The sequence below is a fragment of the Dipodomys ordii genome, unplaced genomic scaffold, assembly GCF_000151885.1.
Source record: "Dipodomys ordii isolate 6190 unplaced genomic scaffold, Dord_2.0 Scaffold55, whole genome shotgun sequence".
NCBI lineage: Eukaryota > Metazoa > Chordata > Mammalia > Rodentia > Heteromyidae > Dipodomys > Dipodomys ordii.
The window spans coordinates 4,066,452-4,088,557 of NW_012267271.1; the positions used below are offsets into that span (position 1 = coordinate 4,066,452).

The window sequence follows — 22,106 nt, forward strand, 5'->3', positions numbered from 1 at the left end:
TTTTGTCGGTTATGGGGCTTGAACTCTGGGCCTGGGCGCTGTCCCTCAGCTCTTCAGCTCAAGGCAAGCGCTCTACCACTTGATCTACAACGCCACTTCCGGTTTTCTAGTGGTTTATTGGAGATAAGAGTCTCACGGTCTTTCCTGCCCGGGCTGACTTTGAACCGCGATCCTCAGATCTCAGCCTCCTGAGTAGCTAGGATTACAGGCGAGAGCCACCGGCGCCCGGCTCACTCCTCTGATTTTTTCCACATTCTTTTTTTTTTTTTTTTGATCATGGGCTTGAACTTGGCCTGAGCTCTGCCCCTCAGCTCTTCAGATCAAGGCTAGTGCTCTACCACTTGAGCCACAGAACCACTTCCAGTTTTCTGGTGGTTTATTGGAGATAAGAGTCTCACAGACTTTCCTGCCCAGGCTGTCTTTGAACCAGGATTCTCAGATCTCAGCCTTCTGAGTAGCTAGGGTTACAGGCGTGAACTACTGATACCTGGCTTCTTTTCACTTTTGAAAATTGTTTTACATGTGAATTTCTGTAGCGTCAACTAACTTGACAGAATGACATTCCATCAGTGTGAATCTCCATAGATACTCAGGTTATGGGGACCTACTCATTCTGGAATGAGCCAAACTCTAAAACAATCTTATTTTCCCCCCAATCTTGAGGCTTGAACTTAGGGTTTTGGGTCCAGTCCCTGGGGGAAGAAATCTTACGACTTTCCTGTTAGGCTGGCTTGGAACCATACAATACTCAAATCTTAGCCCCTGAGTAGCTAGGATTAAAGGCATGAGCTACTAGCACCCAGCTAACAATAATTGTAATTTTAAGTACTCAGAACCTGGTTATGGATGAACATGAATATTAGAATTATACATTAGAAACTCCCTGTTGTTTTGTGTAAGGAATCTGAAACCAGCTTCTTTTAACTTGGTTCAGATATTGGTCCCATATGCTTCTAGAATGGACTTAGTACCTTCTTTTGTTCTGTCCACAGTCTGTCCACTCTCTCATCAGTGACTTTAAGGACCCGCCAACTGCTAAATATCGGGCTGCACATGTGTTCTTCACTGATTGTAAGTACACCTGCAAGTGCACCACTAGGCAGGGTGAGGCAGACCCAAGTCAGGTCAATATGGAGGAAATGGGTTGTTGACATGGTTGTCCCGGTCTTTTATTTTCCTTTTAGAAGATAAATTGCATATAAGACAAACATACACAAATACAGACCTACCAGATTGTGCAGTTCTTCCTGTGGAAAATGTGCTCACTGAGCACCTCTTCTAAGGACAAAGGGCTTCCTGCTAAGCAGAATTTTTTTGATGCTAGCCTGGGCAATTCATTGTACAGATTTCCAGATATCTCTGTAACTTATAGCATGTTTTCATAAGGGCTGCAACTATAAAGATTCCAGTCCAGTAGTCTTTGTGTTTTACAGAATCTGAACCATTGCCCTGGAGTTAGTTTTCTAACTATGTGGGTTATACATAAATTCTGGTCAGAAAACTATGAGAGATGAGTGACTAAGCATATAAATTAGGTTTTACCCAGTTTCTTCTCCAAGCTTTTTCTTTTTCTCTTTTCTTTCTTTCTTTTTCTTTTTTTCCCTTCCTTCCTTCCTTCCTTCCTTTCTCTCTCTCTTTCTTTCTTTCTTTCTTTCTTTCTTTCTTTCTTTCTTTCTTTCTTTCTTTCTTTCTTTCTTTCTTTCTTTCTTTCTTTCTTTCTTTCTTTCTTGTTGGTTGTGGGGCTGGGTACTCTGGGCCTGTCCCTGAGCTCAGCTCCTCAGTTCAAGGAGAGCACTCTACCTCTTGAGCCACAGCACCACTTCCAGTTTTCTGGTCATTAATTGGAGATAAGAGTCTCATGGACTTTCCTGCCCAGGCTGGTTTTGAACCATGATCCTCAGATCTCAGCCTCATGAGTAGCTGATTACAGGCATGAGCCAGCCACAGGCGCCCGGTGGATTTTCATTTTTTTAAGGAAATCGTCCAACAAGTCACTATGGAGAATTTGATTTCTTTTTTCTTTCTTTTTTTCTTCATCGTGAACATGTTAGATGTTTGGTGCTCATTTTCTTATCTCTCTTAATCACTTGTTGCTTTTCCTTCAATTGCTTGGAAGAAAGAGTATCGCAGTCTTTTGCTGTTCAGGTCGCTGTGATGTATGTTAAGGGCCCTGCAGGTGGTTTTACATTCCATTTATACCCTAAAGGAATTGGATATTTTACAATAAAATGAACTTCTAGGTGCCATTTAAAAATAAAGAATGCACTATAATTATGAGCCAGCAGGTAGACAGGAAACTCAAGTGTCTTTTGTCATTCTTGCAGCTTGTCCAGATGCCCTGTTTAATGAGCTGGTGAAATCTCGGGCTGCCAAAGTCATCAAAACACTGACGGAAATCAACATAGCATTTCTCCCTTATGAATCCCAGGTGAGGCTGGGCAGGCAGTGAGTACATACGATTATGATCTACACCCTAGTTACCATATCAGGACTCTGAGAGGGTGGGGTGTTGGGGGGGTAATAAAGATGCCAAATGACATGTTATATGTGGGCGTTTATTTAATGCAAATGGTTTTCTATTGCCACCTGCCCACTGCCCTCATCTTGTTTACCCACTATTGCTGATTTTTTCCCCTCCCCTCATGTTTCCAAAAATATTTAAATCTCTTTTTATTTGTGCCTTTTCTTGCATTCATTTTCTCCTTGTTCAGAGTTCACTCCTTTCAGATGACTCCTTGAATAACCCAAGTAGCCAGTGCTAAAAGAATATGGAGAGGGAAGGAAGGGAAGGGCTCAGAGCATCCCATCTGCTCGAAGGACATTGTTTTTATTGGCAATAGCCCCAGCTCATCACGTGGTATGAGAACAGATGGTCTCCTCCATCATTAGCTGTTAACACTTTACACACCAAAGGCCACAGCAGCAAAGCTCTCCCCTTGTTAAAAAACAAAGTTCCAAAACCTGTCAATGTGAAGCTGATTGGCAAAGAATATACAAAGTTTATCTTAATATTTTTAAGACTTATTAGGATGTATTTTTGTAGCAAACAAGGAACTAGAGACAACAAGACTTTTATATGTTTTATGACAAGAAAAAAAAGATGATTGTGGTATACTAGATCTTCATAGATTGGCTTATAGAACCAGAGAGTGGTCTGTTGTTAGAAGAGAGGTGGAAGAGATAAAAGTGTGAACACTGAAAGCCTGCCTCATTCCCTTCTCCCATGACTTGAAGCCTATTTCCTGCCTGACCAATGGCACGATTTTTTTTTTGTTTTTTTTTTGGCGGGGGGGGGGGGGGAGGGAGGGAGAGGTATGTCAGTTCCATCATCACCTGAACTGAACAAAACCTAGTGTTAACTTATCCAATCGTATATTTCAGAACTTTTAAGAAAGTAATGAACCTTTTTTTAGATGACATCAGGTACATTCAGGGTGATATGGCCATAGACCACCTTTTCAATCACTTAAAAAAAAATCAAGGTAGTATACAGAAGTATACTTAAGAGAATAATGAAAGTATTCTCAATAGTTCAAGAAAAAAGATTTATACCTCCAGAACTCTTCACAAAAAGAGTAATGAGCCTGGTGCTGGTAGTTCACACCTGTAGTTCTAGTAATCCTAGCTACTTAGGAGGCCGAGATCTGAAGATCACGGTTCAAAGCCAGCCCAGGCAGGAAAGTCCATGAGACTCTTACCTCCAATTATGACCAGAAAACTGGAAGTGGTTTAAGTGGTAGAGCACTAGCCTTGAGCTGAAGAGCTCAGGGACAGTGCCTAGGCCGAGTTCAAACCCACAACTGACAAAATAATAATAAGCCAGGTGCCAGTGTTTCGTGCCTGTAAATCCCAGCTACTCAATGGGCTGAGATCCGAGGATTGTAGTTCAAAGCCAGCCCATGCAGACAAGTCCATGAGACTCTATCTTTAGTTAACCACCAAAGCTGGAAGTAAAACTGTTGCTCAAATGGTAGAGTGTCAGCCTTGAGCAGATACAGCTAAAGGACAAGCCAGGTATCTGTGGCCCATGCCTAAATCCTAGCTATTCAAGAGGCTGAGATCTGAGGATTGCGGTTCAAAGCCAGCCCAGAAAACCAGAAGTGGCACTGTGGCTCAGGTGGTAGAGCACTACCCTTGAACTGAAGAGCTGAGGGACAGCGTCCAGACCCAAAGTTCAAGCCCCACGACCAACAAAAAAATAAAATATAAGCCAGGACAGCACCTGGGCCCTGAGTTCAAGCCCTACAACCACTACCACCAACAACAACGAAGAAGAAGGAGGAGGAGAAGAAGAAATGAGAATATGAAAAATGCTTTGTTGAGGATAAGATATTAAACCTATAAAAAGCTCTTGTTTACCTAGTAATAATGCAATTTCCAACTTGTCCCTTGTTTGTTAAAAGCCAATCCTAGCTACTAAGGAGTTTGAGAACTGAAAACCTGTGATTTGAAGACAGATGGGAGAAAAGTTCATGAGATTCTTATCTCCAATTAGTCACCAAAAATCCTGAAGTAGTTGTGGCTCAAATGATAGAGTGCTAACCTTGAAAACGAATGCTAAAGTATAGATCCCAGGCTCTGAGTTCAAACCTCAGTATTGGGCATTGGTACATGCAGGCAAGCACACAAACACACAAAGAAAAAAAAAAACAACCTCATTCTAGCCGGTGATCTCCTACACTAATCTCCTCCCCTTCCCTTGCTCACTGACCCCTAGGCACACACACCTGCCAAGGGCTTTGGCACCACTCATCTCACCATGTGGAAGTCCCCTGCTGGAGACGGAACACCTCAGCTCCTTCAAGCCCTGTTCAGATGTCCAAGTGTCTTCCTTGTCCAGCCCTTTTAGACATTGTTTCTCTGCTTTCTTACTTTCCCATGCATTTATCAAGTTCTCAAAACCACATTTTACTTCTCATTCTGCTTAATGGCAACCTCCTTTTTTTTTTTTTGGTCAATTGTGGGGCTTGAACTCGGCTTGGGCGCTGTCCCTGTGCTCTTCAGCTTAAGGCGAGCGCTCTGCCACTTGAGCCACAGCACTACTCCCAGTTTTCTAGTGGTTTATTGGAGATAAGAGTCTCACAGACTTTCCTGCCTGGGTTGGCTTTGAATCTCGATCCTCAGATCTCAGCCTCCTGAGTAGCTAGGATTACAAGTCAGCCACTGGTGCCCGGCTCTCAACCTCCTTTTACTACATTTGAGAATAGGTGTGCTTGGGTCACTGCTAGTTCCAAAATGTTTAGTGCAGTGCCTAGCACTGGAATAAATGCAATCATGTCCCATAGATGGACTGCTAGGGTAGAGGAACTCCAGCAGCTCACCACCCTCACCTACCATGTGTATTTTTCCTCCTTCTCAGGTATATTCCCTGGACTCTGCTGACTCTTTCCAGAGTTTCTACAGTCCTCACAAAGCTCAGATGAAGAATCCTATTCTGGAGCGTTTGGCAGAGCAGATCGCAACCCTGTGTGCCACCCTGAAGGAGTACCCAGCTGTGCGGTATCGGGGGTAAGGCAGCACATTAGCCTGCAGTAAAAGGCATCTCTCTGTCCCTTAGTCTGGAACTGTCTCCAAGTTGTTCTCTGGCTTTGTTTCCTCTGGAAATCATCTCCAGAGGGTCAAGATTTACAGGGCATTGTAGCATACACTTGTATTCCCAGCACTCAAGAGGCTGAGGCAGGAATATTACAAGTTTAGGGTCTGACTGGGCTAATAGTGAGTATTATCTCAAGGGGAAGCTGCATCAAACTGGAATCGGGGCCATACGAAAAGAGCTCAATGCTGTTAGCACTGACTTCCCTCATTGTTGGCACTCCCCATCAAAAGCCTGCTAGAAGATAAGAACAGAAGCTGTGGGGTTTGTTTTTGGTTTTTTGTTTTTTTTTTTTTTTTAGGTTGTAGGGTTTAAACTCTGGGCCTAAGCACTGTTCCTGAGCTCTTCAGCTCAAGGCTAGCATTCTACCACTTGAGCCACAGCACCACTTCCAGTTTTCTGGTGGTTAATTGGAGATAAGAATCTCACGGATGGCCGGGCGCCGGTGGCTCACGCCTGTAATCCTAGCTACTCAGGAGGCTGAGATCTGAGAATCGCGGTTCAAAGCCAGCCAGGGCAGGAAAGACCGTGAGACTCCGATCTCCAATAAACCACTAGAAAACTGGAAGTAGCGCTGTAGCTCAAGTGGTAGAGCACTCTCCTTGAGCTGAAGAGCTGAGGGACAGCGCCCAGGCCTAGAGTTCAAGCCCCATGACCGACAAAAAAAAAAAGAATCTCACGGATGGATGGGCTGGGAAGGTGTCTCAGTGGTAGAGCGCTTGCCTTGCATGCATGAGGCCCTGGGTTCGATTCCTTAGCACTACATAAGCAAAAAGAAAAAAGCCAGAAGTGGTGCTGTAGCTGAAGTGGTAGAGTGCTAGCCTTGAGCTGAAGAGCTGAGGGACAGCGCCCAGGCCCAGTGTTCAGGCCCCACGACTGGACCCCCCAAAAAAAAAATCTCACAGACTTTCCTTCCTGGGTTGGCTTTGAACTGTGATCCTCAGATCTCAGCCTCCTTAGTAGCTAGGATTAGAAATGTGAGCCACCAGCGTCCAGCTTTTTTCTTTTCTTTTTTTTTTTTTGTCAGTCGTGGGGGCCTGAACTCTGGGCCTGGGTGCTGTCCCTCAGCTCTTCAGCTCAAGGCTAGCACTCTACCACTTGAGCCACAGCACCACCTCTGGCCTTTTCTGCTTATGAGGAATCAAACCCAGGGCTTCATGCATGCAAGGCGAGCACTCTACCATTGAGCCACATTCCTAGCCCCTCTTTCTTCATTTTTAACTAAGGAGCAGGAATATAGCTGAGGACTGAACTGCTGTGATGCTGAGGTTAGCAAAGGGGTGGGCTACATCCACCTTCTATAAGACCCAGAGGAACTTGAATGGAGGAGAGATGAGGATCATATGGGTCTAGCTCAGGTGTCCTGATCAAGAGAAAAGGAGGAAGGGTCAGGGCCCTCTGTGAAGTGTGATTGTTTATCTGGAGTTACTTAGAAAGACTTTTACTGCTTCCATATATATTTTTTTAATTTAATTAATTTATTTTTGAGACAGACTTGCTGTATAGCTCACTGTGCCTCCTTAGTGCCAGAATTATAGGTGTATTACCATGCCAAGATTGTAGATATATCCTTATTGTAAAAAACATAATTAATCAATGGCTGGGGGATATGGAATAGTGCTTGTCTAGGATGTGCAGGGCTCTGGGTTTGTTCCTAATACAGATGATACCCCTGTGTCTCCTGATCTCCCTGCCCTGTCCTGCATTCTTACTGGGGGGACTTGGTGCATTGTGTGTGGTTGGCGTACACCAGTCGTTTACCCTCAGTTACTCCTTTATCAGGGAATACAAGGACAATGCCTTGTTGGCTCAGCTAATCCAGGACAAGCTCGATGCCTATAAAGCTGATGACCCAACAATGGGGGAGGTAAGTCTGGTCTTGGGCCATGACCCCAGTATTTATGTGGCAGTCCAATAGACCTGTATACCTATTGCTCCAGGTGTATGTGAGGATAGCTTTTCCTGAATATTGCCCACTTGAGAAATGCTCAAAGCTCATGGGGTGGTAGGGTGATCCAGATAACATTTATTGTAGCCAAGGTGACCAACTTGTTTCTGTTCGCCAGGACTTTCCTAGTTTTAGCATAGAACTCTCCTCATCCAGGAAATGCCATGGTAGTACAGTATCAGACAGAAAATTGACAATGGTGCAATCTCCAGTCCTCACTCAGATTTCACTAGTTTTTGTGTCTACTTTGTGTATACACAATTCTCTACAGTTTTAACACATGTATACATTGGTGTAATCACCATTACCATCAACATACAGAGCTGGGGGCCAGAGGCATAGCTCAGTGTTAGAGTGAGTTCCAGTTCCTGGCACTTTTCCCCCTTAAAAAGATACAGAGCTCTTCTGTCACTACCTTGGCTTTGAAGTTAAAAGTCCTGGCATACCAGATGTTGGTCATTGTGATTGTAGCAGAACCTGGTGCTCCTCTGTATAGATAAGCTCACGTCAGCCCCTACTCACAGTTCGGATCTGGTTCAAAGGGCCCTCACTAGGAAATAGAAGCATGGGACTTATTGGTGTTCGTGTCACACAGTTGACAGACTACCAATGTTGTTTTAGTTGGTTGACTCCTCAGAGGTTCCTTCTTGCTGTTCCTTTTACCAAGGGACTTCACTAGTTGGAGAAACTAGAGTTGTCCAGGTGGGCTTTCAAGCATTCCCCTGTTTCTTTTCAGGGTCCAGACAAGGCACGCTCCCAGCTCCTCATTCTGGATCGTGGCTTTGACCCCAGCTCCCCTGTGCTTCATGAATTGACCTTTCAGGCTATGAGTTATGATCTTCTGCCCATTGAAAATGATGTTTACAAGTAAGTATGTTACAGACTTTAGGGTGACCATAGCTTTGTAAATCAACCAAGAATACTTCTCTTTTAAGACAAAGAAAAACAGGTGCACTGATACAATCTCTTAGACAAGCCTGTAAGCTTTTCTGTTTCCCAAAGGCACATGGTATTTCTTATAAACCTAACTTTATTGTTTTGTTTTGTTTTTTTTGGTTGGTTGTAGGGCTTGAACTCTGGGCTTGGGTGCTGTCCCTGTGCTCTTCAGCTCAAGGCTAGTGCTCTAGCGCTTGAGCCACAGCGCCATTCTGTCACATGGTATTTCTAAGTAGGAACTTGTTGCCCTTTCAGAGGAAGATCTTTAGCTCCCACCTTCCTATCACCTAAATTCATAGTCTGCTTGAATATGTCCATGGGTTGTATGTGGGTGTGAATGTATGAAGGTGTATCTTATTCAGAAGTAAAATTCCTTAATTATAGGTAACATGAAAACAAACTATATCAACAAAAGTTTCTTACTGAACTTTCTATGCAGTGGAATTGTTTTCTTCATTATAAAAAGTATTTTTCTTGGTGTCTATCATCAGAAATTCAGATTCTAAACACACTTCTTTATTTTGTAAATTTTTAATTATTATAAAGGTGATGTGGGGAGGGGTTACAGTTACATCAGGTAAAGGGACAATGTCACCCCTGTTTTTTCTTTTTATGAAGTCAGACTGCATTGTTCTTTTGTCATTTACTTTGTCATCTTGTTCAGAAAGATAGTCATTTCAGGGGCTGGGAAGGTGGCTCAGTGGTAGAGTGCTTGCCTTGCATGCATGAGGTCCTGGGTTTGATTCCTCAGTACCACATAAGCAAAAAGAAAAAAGCCAGAAGTGGCGCTGTGGCTCAAGTGGTAGAGCACTAGCCTTGAGCTGAAGAGCTGAGGGACAGCGCCCCGGCCCAGAGTTTAGGCCCCACGACCGGACCCCCCCCAAAAAAAAGAAAGATAGTCATTTCAAAATGAAGGTTCAGAAAATACTACTCTCAACTCTTCTCCTGGCTCCAGTGATTCTTACTTCTTTCAGCCATTCATGATTTCACATGTAGCCAAATACCAAGATCGTGTCACAGCTAGCTGCTGAAAGCCATTTAGAAGCCACTCATTTGGGAATGGTATCTATGCTCTTGCCCAGAAAGGAAAAATAAAAGCTTTGCCTCACTCCTTGAAGTAACTAAACCCACATATAACCCAATTTCCTGCCCTGCACCCAGGTGACTTGGGGAATGTTCATATGAGCCAACTGCAAAAATTAAAGCAAAACTCCAAGTTGTTGGCTTTTAATAGAGTACTGAGTCTCTCTCTGCCCAGAGAATTGCAGCCATGCTGCCATGCTGGCTTGACTGGCACATAAGATAATCATTCTTGTTATAAGCTATTCCTTTGATCACCTGGCAACTGAGGACTGAGCTGCTGTCATTACAAACCAAAGAGGGTCTGGGGAATGCTGTGAGCACAAAGCTCTACCCAAGTTCTACTTCCTATAGGTACGAGACCAGCGGCATTGGAGAAGCACGGGTGAAGGAGGTGCTCTTGGATGAAGATGACGACCTGTGGATCGCACTGCGCCACAAGCACATTGCAGAAGTGTCCCAGTAAGAGCATTTCCTCCACATTTATACAGGGTGGATGCTTCTCTTAACTGTGGTTGATATACACTGCAATTGGGAGTGAATTTGTTGCATTTGTGAATTTGTAAAGCATTAACATGCTAACCAAGGATGATGGGTCCTTTCCGTACTTTGAACTTGAGCTAATCCAGTCCACAAAGTTAGTAAATCTGTTGTATATTAGGATAGCTTTTCAGATTCTTGGAAAATATTGGTAGCTCTCTTAGAAAAGTGCTTTATAAACATTAAGTATTTAAAGCCTGTTGCTTCCACTAAAAGAAAGATTCAGACACGATTGCATGCAGTTGGACTTTTTCTTTTGCAGAGCTGGTATGCCGGCTTCCTGCCAGCTTTGCTGAAGTTTCTGAGCAAGAGCTGACCTTGTGTACTGAGTTTACTGCTATCTGAAAGTGTTCAGAATGTTTCTAGTATTTAAGCATTGTTAGTGGGCCTTAAATGGAGATAACAGTTCTGTTTTCTCAGAAAGATACATTCTGCTCAATAATCCTAGTATTCAGGAGGCTGAGATCTAAGAATCACAATTCAGAGCCAGCCTGGACAGCAAAGTTTGTGAGATTCTTACCTCAAATTAACCAGCAAAAACTGAAGGTGGCTGAGATCTGAGGATCACGGTTCAAAGTCAGCCTGGGCAGGAATCTCTGAGACTCTTATCTCCAATTAACCACCAGAAAACTGGAAGTGGAGCTCTGGTTCAAAGGTAGAGCACTAGCGTTGAATGAAAGAGCTCATGGACCGTGCCCAGGCCCTGAGTTCAAGCCCATGACTTGACAAAAACCAAAACCTGGAGGTAGAGCTATGGTTCAAGTAATACAGTACCAGCCTTCCCAAAAGCTAAAGGACAATGCCAGGGCTGAGTGCAAGCTCTATGATTAAAAAAAGAGAGAGAGAGAAGACAAAGTAAATATAGTTATTGCATTTGAATGTTTAGACATGTATTTGAAAAAGATGACTGAAAATAAACAAGATTTTCTGATACTTTTGCTCTTTGCCCCTTGAATTGTCTAATATACCCTACTCTGTAGGCCAGTGGTTTAGCATACTAATTTTTTTTAAAAGGTGTCTCTTCACTTTGAAAATCACTTTAAATGCATACCTCAGCAGTCAGAAAGTTGACAGAAATTCTCAAGGGAAGCTAGTACCTGACTTCTAAGGCCTGTAGAGAGCCTGCGGCGCCACTGTGGACTTAACTGCCTCCTTCCATTTTCCAGAGAAGTCACAAGGTCTCTGAAGGATTTTTCTTCTAGCAAGAGAATGAACACTGGAGAGAAGGTAAATGCACACCCTGAAAACCAGCCCATAATCTCTCTCTGGCAAGGACTAGGGAATTAGCAAAGTGATATTTTTCTTTATACTTAATGTCACTTTGTCTTGATTTCTTACTTAGATTCATATCTCAGTGGGGGATATATCTCAGTGATAGAGTGCTTGTATGCATTATATTTGATCCCCCAGAACCAAAACTAGTTTTTTTTAAAAAAAAAAAAGGTTCACATCTGGAATGGCCATCATTTGATGTTTCTATAGAACTGCCTTTTGTTACTTGGAGGATTAATGTTTACTGTTTGAGATCATAGTTCATTTAAAACCAGAAGAATCTTGGGAATTTTTTTTAACCTCATAGTGGAATTGGAATTTATAACCTGACTCATCAGGTCCTTTCTATGCCCCAGCTTCTTCTTCTCTGTCAGAAGTGGCATTCTTACTTAATTAAGGGATGAGGACTTTACAAACTATGCATGCCAAAACTATCATCTTCTAGCTCCCGTTAGGATAAAGCCCCCCCCCCCCCCCCCCCGGACATGCTTTCCCAGGCCCAATTGTCTTCTGCCTTACTCTCTGTGTTCCCACTTCATTACCTTTCCTAGTTCCCTAGCTAAGCCCCTTGCTGGCTAGGTATGTGTTGTGTGTTAAGTGCCCTTACACTATCCAGTGAGTCAAAAAGCTCTAATCCATTCTATTGCCTTTCGTGTATCTGTTCAGCTCATTAAAGCATCTGTAGCACCTGATAGTACCTAGTATGTAGTAATAGTCTAGTAAAATTTTCCTGGATAAATGGGTTCAATTAGGTGAGTCACACAGTTAGAGAGTAAACAGAACCATTGTGCTGGTCAAGATCCAGCCCTCTCCAATCTCCTTTCTACCTGACTACCCATAGCTGCCTTCCTGCTGGGTGAAGTGTAGGCATTGCCAAGACTACTTGGGTGGAGCGACATCTTTTTTCTTGGCAAGCATCATACCCTTACAAGTTTCTAATCCAATAAACATGGAATAAAACTTGGCCAGGCATCAGTGACTCATACCTGTAATCTTAGCTATTCCTGAAGCTGGGACCTGAGGATTGTAGTTCAAAGCCAGCCCCAGCAGGAAAGCCTATGAAATTCTTATCTCCAATTAACTACTAAGAAAGCTGGAAGTAGAGCTGTGACTTAAGTGGGAGAGCTCTAGCCTTGAGCAGAAAAACTCAGGGACAGCACCCAGGCCCTAAATTTCAAGTTTCATGACTGTTACCCCTGCCCTAAAAAAAAGCCCCCAAAAACTTATGGAATAAAAGTTACCAGATTTCAGGGTTTAATTCCCCATCTGGCAGACAACCAGGACATCTGGATCAATAATTTTTGTGCCAGATGCCTGGAAATCTAAAATACAATCTTATGCTTAACAGAGTCGTTTTACGCTTATGAAGTCTAATGTGGCTGCCCTTCTGTCCTGTGCCCACCAGCCTCACAAAGCCACACTGAGTCAAGGCCATTGGAGTAAAACCATGTGCTTTCCTTTCCCTCATAGACCACCATGCGGGACCTGTCCCAGATGCTGAAGAAGATGCCTCAGTACCAGAAGGAGCTCAGCAAGGTGTGGTGGCCCTAAGTAATCTATGTTAGTCATAGATATAAACAGCTGCAAAAAAACAGCCCTACTAGTCTGCTTCTTTGAAATCTACAGCTATGTGTTCTTTTCAAATAGAGTGAGAGATAGAGAGGAAGGAGGGAGAGAGGAAGAGGGATGGAAGAAGGAAGGGAGAGGAAAGAAGGCTGAGATTCCTCTTATACCCTCCCTTTCTTTTCTCTGCTGAGCACCAGTGGTTCATGCTTGTAATACTAGCTTCTCAGGAGGCTGAGATCTGAGAACTTCAATTTGAAGTCAGCCCAGGAAAGAGTCTGTGGGACTCTTCACTAAGCTGCCCAAATATGTAGCTGTGGCTCAAGTGGAAGAGTGGTAGGCTTGAGCACAAAAGCTCAGGGACAGCACCCAGGCCCTGAGTTCAAAAGAGCACCCTCTTTCTCATCTTTTTTTTTTTTTTTTTGGTCAGTCAGAACTCTTTTGCTCAAAGTTAGCATTCTACCGGAATCAAATACGGTGAAAACGGGTTATACCAATGGGGAAGAACATACAAAAGAAACAAAAAAAAAAATCACATAGTATGTTTTTAAGTACATTAGAACCAATAGCAACAAAGATAAAACCACTTGAGCCACAGCACCACTTCTATTTTTTGAGTAGTTAATTAGAGATAAGAGTCTCAGGGCTCAGAAGGTGGTTCAGTGGTAGATTGCTTGCCTTGCATGCATGAGGCCCTGGGTTTGATTCCTCAGCACCACATAAGCAGAAAAGACCAGAAGTGGCACTGTGGCTTACATGGTAGAGCACTAGCCTTGAGCTGAAGAGCTGAGGTACAGTGCCCAGGCCCAGAGTTCAGGCCCCACGACCGACCAAAAAAAAGAGTCTCACAGGGACTTTTCTGCCTGGGCTGGCATCAAACCACAGTCCTCAGATCTCTGCCTCCTGAGTAGCTAGGATTATAGGCATAAACAACCACATCCCTGCTCTTTCGCATCCTTTATTCTTCCTCCTCCCCTGCTGTAGGTGGGAGGACTCAGTTGTTCAGCACATAGGCCTGTACTTGCCTAACATCACCATTAGCATCCCCCAGATGGGGTGAGAGCTGGCCAGGAGGATGTCAGACCTTCTGTATCCTGATCTTGAAAGTCATACATCATTACTTCCTGTCCAGTGTTTGTTTGAAGCAAGGCACTGGATCCAGCCCATACTCAAGGAGATGGGAATTAAGCTCCCCTCCTGAAGCGCCCTGTATTAGAGAGTCAGTGGATGTGTTATAAAACCATCATGCCTACCCTTTCTGAAGAATTTTCCCTTTCATCTCTTGAGAATCTATCCTTCCTCTCCTTACATGTAACATTTGCTGCCTATGATGTTGGAATACTAATTGTACATACTTTATCTCCTTTGTGAGGCTAAATAATTATTAGCAGCCAACGCAGTGTTTGTCACATAGGAGGTACTCAGTAGATGTTGCATACATCACTAATTTCTTGGTCACCGATTCTGCAATACATTTCCTAGTATTCAACTCACCTGCACCTTGCTGAAGACTGTATGAAGCATTACCAAGGCACTGTGGATAAACTCTGCCGGGTGGAACAGGTAGGATTTTTTTCCTTCCTTTTCTGCATGGCAGGTGCTCTGTAGTGTTCACTTACTCAGCTGAATTTTAATATCTGACCTTGAACATCCTCCTGCAGAATCATAGGAAATAGATATGGGAGAGCCTCTGATCTCACGTCTTGTCTCCGCTATGTGGTTCCACTCTGAATGGTAGGGACAAGGTCGGTCTGGAGTGCTGTGCCATTTGGAATTTGCATGCTGGCTCTTTTCAGAGGCTCTGTTTTTACTTGGAATGTCCTGAGCCTTACTTACATGTACAGAGCTGGCTGGATTTTGTTGTGAATGTGTTTATCTCCTGCTATGGCCTGACAAAGTGTGGAAATCCTGAGCCTTAGGGAGGGCAGTGCAGCTGCAGACCAGGAGTTGTCCCAAAACCTTACTGATCAGAATTAGGCTTGGCACTGAGAAGCGGAGATTGGAGTTCTGTTTCTCTCTCTGGTGTATGTGTTGGTTTCTTTCTGCTTTATTTTCTACATTTGCAAAAGTAAAACCACAGAACTGACATGTTTTTCGAGTGTATTGTGTGGAATCTCACTTGGCCCTCCAGTCTCTGTGACAGTGTCTCTATATTGTGTGTCAACCCTGTGTGTGTGTGTGTGTGTGTGTGTGTGTGTGTGTATGTGTGTGTGTGTATGTGAGAGAGAGAGAGATACTGGGGATTGAACCCAGGGCCTCATGCATTATACCGCCAGGCCCTATATGTCATTGAAGAGAAAAAACATTTATAAAGATTCTGAAGCTTCAGCAGAAGGTCTTTTATTTTAATAGAAAAATGCCAGCTCAGGTTCTCAGGGTGAAAGCAAGATATGAATTATCTGGCCTGTTGTAACAGGCCCAGCTTAGGTTTGCAAGCCATGTCCTGTGGTGCTGCCCTCTTAAAAGTCCATTTCTTGGGGGAATCTCAGAAAACACATGTACTCTTTCCAAAAGCTTGACTAGCAGGCAGGTTACCAGTAAAAATGTAGTTTCTGATTCATCTTTGGAAGCTTAAATTTTTTCCTAAGTGCTCAAAAGTATTGGGAAACCAGTTACATTTCACTAGGCTTAGAGAAAGTCCTAAAGTCGGTCATGCGAAGCAAACACCTAATGAGGCTGGCGAGAAGACATAGGAAAGGGGTCTAGCCTTCCTTAGCCCCTGCCTGAAAAGAGACTCTGGATACAAAATAATCATTTATATGAACTCACAGAATTTTGAGAGGAAAAGGGGAGCCTGCAAGAAACCCAGCTGCAGCTGTGGGTCACTCAGTAGTGGAGCAGATGACTCTTGGTTCATTGAGAACAATGCACCACTCCCTGGGTCTGAGTGTCACCTGACAGTCCTGTGGGCTATGAGTTATGCTCACTTAAGTCTTTTTATCTCTGGTTCTTTTGTTATCCTTTTTCTTCTCTCCATCCCCTAGGTTTAGATCTGCAGGTTTGGGACCCCCCCATTCCTTTGAAAAATTCTGATTGAAACAGAGGTTAAAAATCCTACTCAAAAAGTGTGTCCTTCCAATGCCAGGAGAAGCAGAGTGGAAAGAATCCAGCCTCGCGGCGACACTTCATGACATCAAAGCCTTCACATGCCCTTCAGCCTGACCCTTCTGCAGGGCCTGGCACCTCATAGACGCAGGAACCCTGACATTTGCCTGCAGGGAACACCACAGTTGCTGGTTTTAGAAAAGGAACTCAGGGGCTTTCATGCAAAGCAGTGCTGAGGACACTAATGCTAACTGCAGCACGTGCAAGAAGACTTGTTCACAGCCTACCCCAACCATACCACAAAGCCAGGCATTTATAGGTTGTGAATTTCTAAGAGATACCATCTGTTCAAATTGTTACAGAATTAGGGACAGCTGGGTGTGTTTTCTACAGGATCTGGCAATGGGCACAGACGCCGAGGGGGAGAAGATCAAAGACCCCATGAGAGCCATCGTCCCCATCCTGCTGGATGCAAATGTCAGCACGTATGACAAAATCCGCATCATCCTTCTCTATATCTTTCTGAAGAATGGTAAGAAGGGAGGACAATAGAGGAGGAGGGTATAAGCCTTGAGAGAAAACTGGATTAAAAGACATGGAAAGGGGAAGAAGGAAGATTCCAGAGGCTCCTTATATTTGGGGACGTGCAATGTATTCAAGTCAGTTGCAACCAGAGGTTGGACATCCCCTAGGTATTCTATAAGGAGCGTGAATGACATGGAATTCTGAGTTAATAAGGAGCATGGGTGACATAGAGGAGGCCAGAGCTGGGAGAAAGGAGGGCTGACTGCCTTTATGGCCAGTTTATTAGAGCTCAGCCTCTTAGATGTAAAGATGCCTGTAAAGGTGCAAAAGGTACTTAATAAGACTCTTTCCAGTTTGACTTTGGTGTGGGTGGGGTGGGGTGGGTAGAGACTGCTGAGAAGCCAGGATGATGTAAACAGAGACTGTGAGGCAATTGCCAATGGCTATCACTCTGTACAGAGCAATTCAAGTGGGACTGCAGTAATGTTTTTGCTCTCATCAGAGAGTCAAGCTGATGGGGTAGATAGGTTGATGTCTGCCAATCCTGAGGAGGGAAAGGAAAGTGGTCAGCTCTGCTTCTAAGAGTGGAGATGGGAAGGTTTGGTGTGGTGACCAGCTCTCTTGTCTCTCAGGCATCACTGAGGAGAACCTGAACAAACTGATCCAGCATGCCCAGATCCCGCCAGAGGATAGTGAGATCATCACCAACATGGCTCACCTGGGTGTGCCCATCGTCACAGACGTAAGTGCCAGCTTTCAGTGGGAAGAAGGGGCAGGCAGCTGACATGTTGTATGTATTCAATGCTCACTGATTGACAGCATCTTATGATACAACTGTGTACCATGCTCAACATCAAAAGAGATGAAGGAGAAAAAGATACAAATGTCAAAGACTAGCATTAATTGCACATACTGAGTAACATTAAGTACAATGGAACCAAACAAAAACAAGTCACTCTGATTCCTCTTGTGTCTCAAGGCCATTATGGCTCTACCTTTGAACACCTTAGACTCAGTGTCTGCCACAGATGCCACAAGCTGTTTGTCACCTCTATGTTTTGAGCCCTTGAGTTGATTTGAGAACCAACTCAAGATATCTAGAAGGCTTAGAGTCATGTAGTGTACTCCAAGGGAAACTAGACAGACATTCTTGAGGATCCTGTTAGAATATGCTGTCTTGAATCCCACTTACAGGAGCCTCAGTGTATGCTCTTGATCTACAGGCAGTCACCCCAGCCAGTACTAACAAAGCTTGAGTTCAGATACCTGGTGTTAAAAGAGAGACTTTGTTCCATTGCCACCAACCAGGCACAAGTAGCTGGCAGGAATCCGATGATTTTAGACCTTTGCTCACAAAGGATCAAAATAATGAAGATGATCCATTCAGTATTATGCTGTTGAAATAAAAATTTTAAAACTAAGTCATATTTTCTCCTATGATAAACAGCAAATTCTTTTTTAACTACCTGCCTTTATTTTGTTTTTCTTTCGTTACTTGGAATTGAATTTAGTGCCTCATACTTGCTCTACCACTTGAACCACTAGCCCCAGTACAGCTACCTAGATTTTTTTGGGGGGGGGTGTCCGGTTGTGGGCCTGTCCCTCAGCTCTTCAGCTCGAGGCTAGCACTCTACCACTTGAGCCACAGCGCCACTTCCAGCTTTTTTTTCTGCTTATGTGGTGCTGAGGAATCGAACCCAGGGCATCATGCATGCAAGGCAAGCGCTCTACCACTGAGCCACCTTCCCAGCCCCAGTTACCTAGATTTTTTAAGATGGCACTTATATATGTACTTCACATTTGCTACTTTCTTGACTTTAAAAATTGCATGTGCTAAGTGAAAGAAGGAACAATTGTTTTTAATTCTATTATTATTAAGGTGTTGTACAGAAGAATTACTGTCTCAGTCAGGTAATAAGTACACTTCTTTTTGGACAGTGTGACTCCTTCCCGCTCTCTCTCCCAGTTTTTCTCTCCCATCCCTATTAAAAAAATTTCTAAAGGAGTATATAGAGCTTGACACTGCTGGCTCACATCTGTAATTGTAGCTACTCAGGAAGCTGATATTTGAGAATCATGGTTCAAAGCCAGCTGGGGCAGGAAAGTCTGTGAGACTTTTTTTTTTTTAATTTTATTGTTAAGGAGATGTACAGAAGGATTGCAATTACATAACTAAGGTAGTGATTACATTTCTTGTCTAACTTGTTACCCTTTCCCTTATTTTTCTCCCTCTTTCCCTCCCCCCGTGAGACTCTTCTCGCCAATAAATTACAAAATGAAATTGCACTGTGGTTCAAGTGGTAGAGTGCTAGCCTTGAAGAAAAGAAGCTCAGAAACAGTTTCCAGGCCCAAAGTTCAAGCCCCAGAACTGGCTTAAAAAAAGGAGTGTATAGAATATTCAGTAATAGGGGGCTGGGAAGGTGGCTCAGTGGTAGAGTGCTTGCCTAGGCCCTGGGTTCGATTCCTCAGCACCACATAAGCAGAAAAATCTGGAAGTGGCACTGTGACTCAAGTGGTAGAGCACTAGCCTTGAGCTGAAGAGCTGAGGGACAATACCCAGGACCAGAGCTCAGACACCACGACAGGAAGGAAGGAAGAGAAGGAGGGAGGGAGGGAGGGAGGGAAAAGAAACTTCAGTAATAGCAGAGTATCAGTGTCTCACACATATAATCCTAGCTACTCAAGAGGCTAAGATTTGAGGATCACACTTGAACACCATCCCAGGCAGGAAAGCCTATGAGACTGTTATCTCCAATTAACCACCAGGAAATTAGAAGTGGTGCTGTAGCTCAAAGTTGTAGAGCACTAGCCTGGAGCGAAAAAGCTCAGGGACAGTGCTCAGACCCTAAGTTTTAAACCACATGATAAAAAAAAAAGAATATTCAATAATGGAAATATTGTTTGAAGTCTTCAGATGTAAAAATCTTGTTAGGAGTCTTCAGATGTAAAAATAAATCTGTAAAATGGAACAGATTTTCCAACTTTTAATCAGAAAAAAAAAACTGACATTTGCTCCAGGTGTCTTAAATAATAGGGACACTATTGGACTATTACAGGGAAACTCTCCCCACTTCTTACTATTGTTTACTAATGCAGACGAAGGAGTCTTCACTTAGTTTCCAGAGGCCAACAGACGTCATGGAAGCCTAGGTGGCCCCTGAGTCAGTAGTCTGACCTTGTGTGTGCTTTCATTTAGTCCACTCTGCGCCGCAGGAGCAAGCCAGAACGGAAGGAGCGCATCAGTGAGCAGACCTACCAGCTCTCACGATGGACCCCAATTATTAAGGACATCATGGAGGTCAGTGACAGAGGAATGGGGAGGGAGAGTCAGGGCCCACTGCTCTTCACTAGATGCCCTAGTACCTCTAGCAATGACGCCCTGTGGTTTTAGTAACATCCGGTGACCATAAACACCCCATACCTGTTCTGAGAATTCTTGAAGAACCACCACACTGTCAGCTGTAGGTCCCCCAGAGCCATTTGTCCGTTCCAGTGTCAAGATGTAATATTGTGCTCTAGAGGCCCTTCAGCCAGGTAACCAAAGGAGCCAGACCTGAAGCATCTCAAAGGTCAGATGAGGAACATAAGCATATCCCTGGGGGAGATAGGCGCAAGCTACACACCACACCTCAGCAGGTGGGGCTCAGAAGATGGCTGCAGCCTGCCTTGCCCTTCCTCGTCTCACTCTCCTTCCCTCCCCTCAACCTTCGTTATACCAGCAGCAAGACCTGTGCAATTATGTGGTTCAAACTGATCCTTTTCCTGGAACATACTCTCCTTTCCTTTCTAAATTTTGAATCCTAATTTCCTTCAAAGTCTTTACCGGGCCATCCATCCTTTGCCTGCCTCCCTCGCCCCCGTCTGAGTGCCCAGTGCCACAGAGGTCTCTTGAATCTACTGGGACTTATAAGTCATCTTTCACATTGAGCTTGTCACCTTTGCCATGTCCTTGACACAGCTCATGCACAGCAGATACTCCATGTCTGTCTAGAAGGGAAGTGAGGGAATGGGTGTCATTACAGCCCTGTGGTATCACTGCCTTCCCTCCCTGTAGCAACCATACCTAGGTCCTACACCACTGAATCTTTGGAGCAGGACTCAAAGACAGCCTTCTCATCTTCTGCACTTGATGGGGGCCCAAAACTGGGGTCCAGAACCTGAAGGGACTTGCCTAGGCTCCTTGAGTTAGCTCTTAGCAGCCCAGGTGTTCCTAACTGAACTGTGCATTAAAGTAAGTGTGTGTTAACTACATACAATGAGTCAGCTTTCTATTTTTAAAATCCACAGAACCAAAAGGATGGGTGGACATGAACCATTCAGACACCAATTATATGCCTTTGCTTGGTGGTGCAGATAAAGCCACCCTTTGTGCATCACCTACTTGTTCCCTGCCCCCTTTTCCTCCCTCTCCTTTCTAGCCCCTAAAGAAAGGACTGTTAGACAGAGGGTGGGTCTCCAGGCAGCAGGAATTACATGGCTGGAACCCACCCACCAGATAATTAGCCCCTTGACAAACTGGAAAGGCCTTGCCTCTGGGCCATTTGCACCAGGCTGACAGCAAATATCAGGAATTTAGTGAACAGAATGCAGATGCTCAACCTCAAGCAGATTATTAAAAAGAATAAATTTGAAGAAAAGCAAAGAAAACAAATGCTTTTTATTGTTTACGCAGAGAGTAGACCTATCGGCTGAGGCAGTTGCAGAGCACGTAGCCAGTGCTGGGCCTGGAGTAGGCCTCGCGGTAGTGGCAGCAGGCATAGGCATCGTTGTAGACCTGGCTGAGGTTTTGATACCTGACTTGCTTTTTTTCTTGCTTTTGTTCCCATCACCGTTTAATAACAATGGTAACCTGATCAGTCTTTCTTCTCTCTAGGACACTATTGAGGACAAACTGGATACCAAGCACTATCCATATATCTCCACCCGCTCCTCTGCCTCCTTCAGTACCACTGCTGTCAGGTGGGTCGACATGGGGAGGACAGAGGGTGGGTGTCTGGTTGGATGTCAGCTCATGGTGGTCCTGATATAAGAGATTGTGAGCCAGGAGCTCTCCCTGGCTTCCCACTCCTCACTGACTCCTCTGTCCTCCGTTCCCTCACTCCCCCTCAGCCTCCTTGGTCGACCTTGAACAAGACAAGGCTACTATGAGGACCTTTGCCATTACTTCTCCCTTTGCCTGACATCATCTACAGTCAAATATACTTGCATGTCTATCTTCTGTTAGTTCTTTAATCAAGTATCACCTTCCTAATCTTCCCTGATCACCCTGCTTAGAAATTGCAGTACACTCGAGTCATAGCAGCTCTATTCATAGTAACCCAAGTGTGGAAACTGCCCAGATGTCTACCAACTGACAAATTTATAAACAAAATGTGGCGGATCCAGACAGTGGCTCCTGAGAATAATCAAGCAGAGTATGCGAGCTGGGGAGAGCAGATTTGGTGGCTCTAGAGAGGACAGCTACTGGCACTGGTGGCTGTGGCTTTGTCTTTGTTTTTAATCTTTTCCTGGACCTAGGCCAGAAGCAAAGGGTAGCACGTATGGCATTGGCACCCCTCTAATAGCAGAGGCAGTGAAAGCTATAATGTTCACTGCACAGCCAGA

General features: G+C 44.2%; 1 protein-coding gene across 1 annotated transcript in view; it reads left to right on the plus strand.

Annotated features, from left to right (window-relative positions):
• The window catches only part of Stxbp1 (syntaxin binding protein 1), a 73,031-nt gene that overhangs the window by 44,661 nt on the left and 6,264 nt on the right, over positions 1-22,106 (plus strand). Inside the window, exons 5-17 of the mRNA XM_013021321.1 lie at positions 993-1,071; positions 2,325-2,428; positions 5,360-5,508; positions 7,376-7,460; positions 8,278-8,408; positions 9,912-10,019; positions 11,264-11,324; positions 12,840-12,905; positions 14,415-14,495; positions 16,371-16,509; positions 17,135-17,244; positions 19,699-19,800; positions 21,376-21,461. Coding sequence (XP_012876775.1) covers positions 993-1,071; positions 2,325-2,428; positions 5,360-5,508; positions 7,376-7,460; positions 8,278-8,408; positions 9,912-10,019; positions 11,264-11,324; positions 12,840-12,905; positions 14,415-14,495; positions 16,371-16,509; positions 17,135-17,244; positions 19,699-19,800; positions 21,376-21,461 — 1,301 coding nt within the window. The remainder of the gene's footprint in view (positions 1-992; positions 1,072-2,324; positions 2,429-5,359; positions 5,509-7,375; positions 7,461-8,277; positions 8,409-9,911; positions 10,020-11,263; positions 11,325-12,839; positions 12,906-14,414; positions 14,496-16,370; positions 16,510-17,134; positions 17,245-19,698; positions 19,801-21,375; positions 21,462-22,106) is intronic.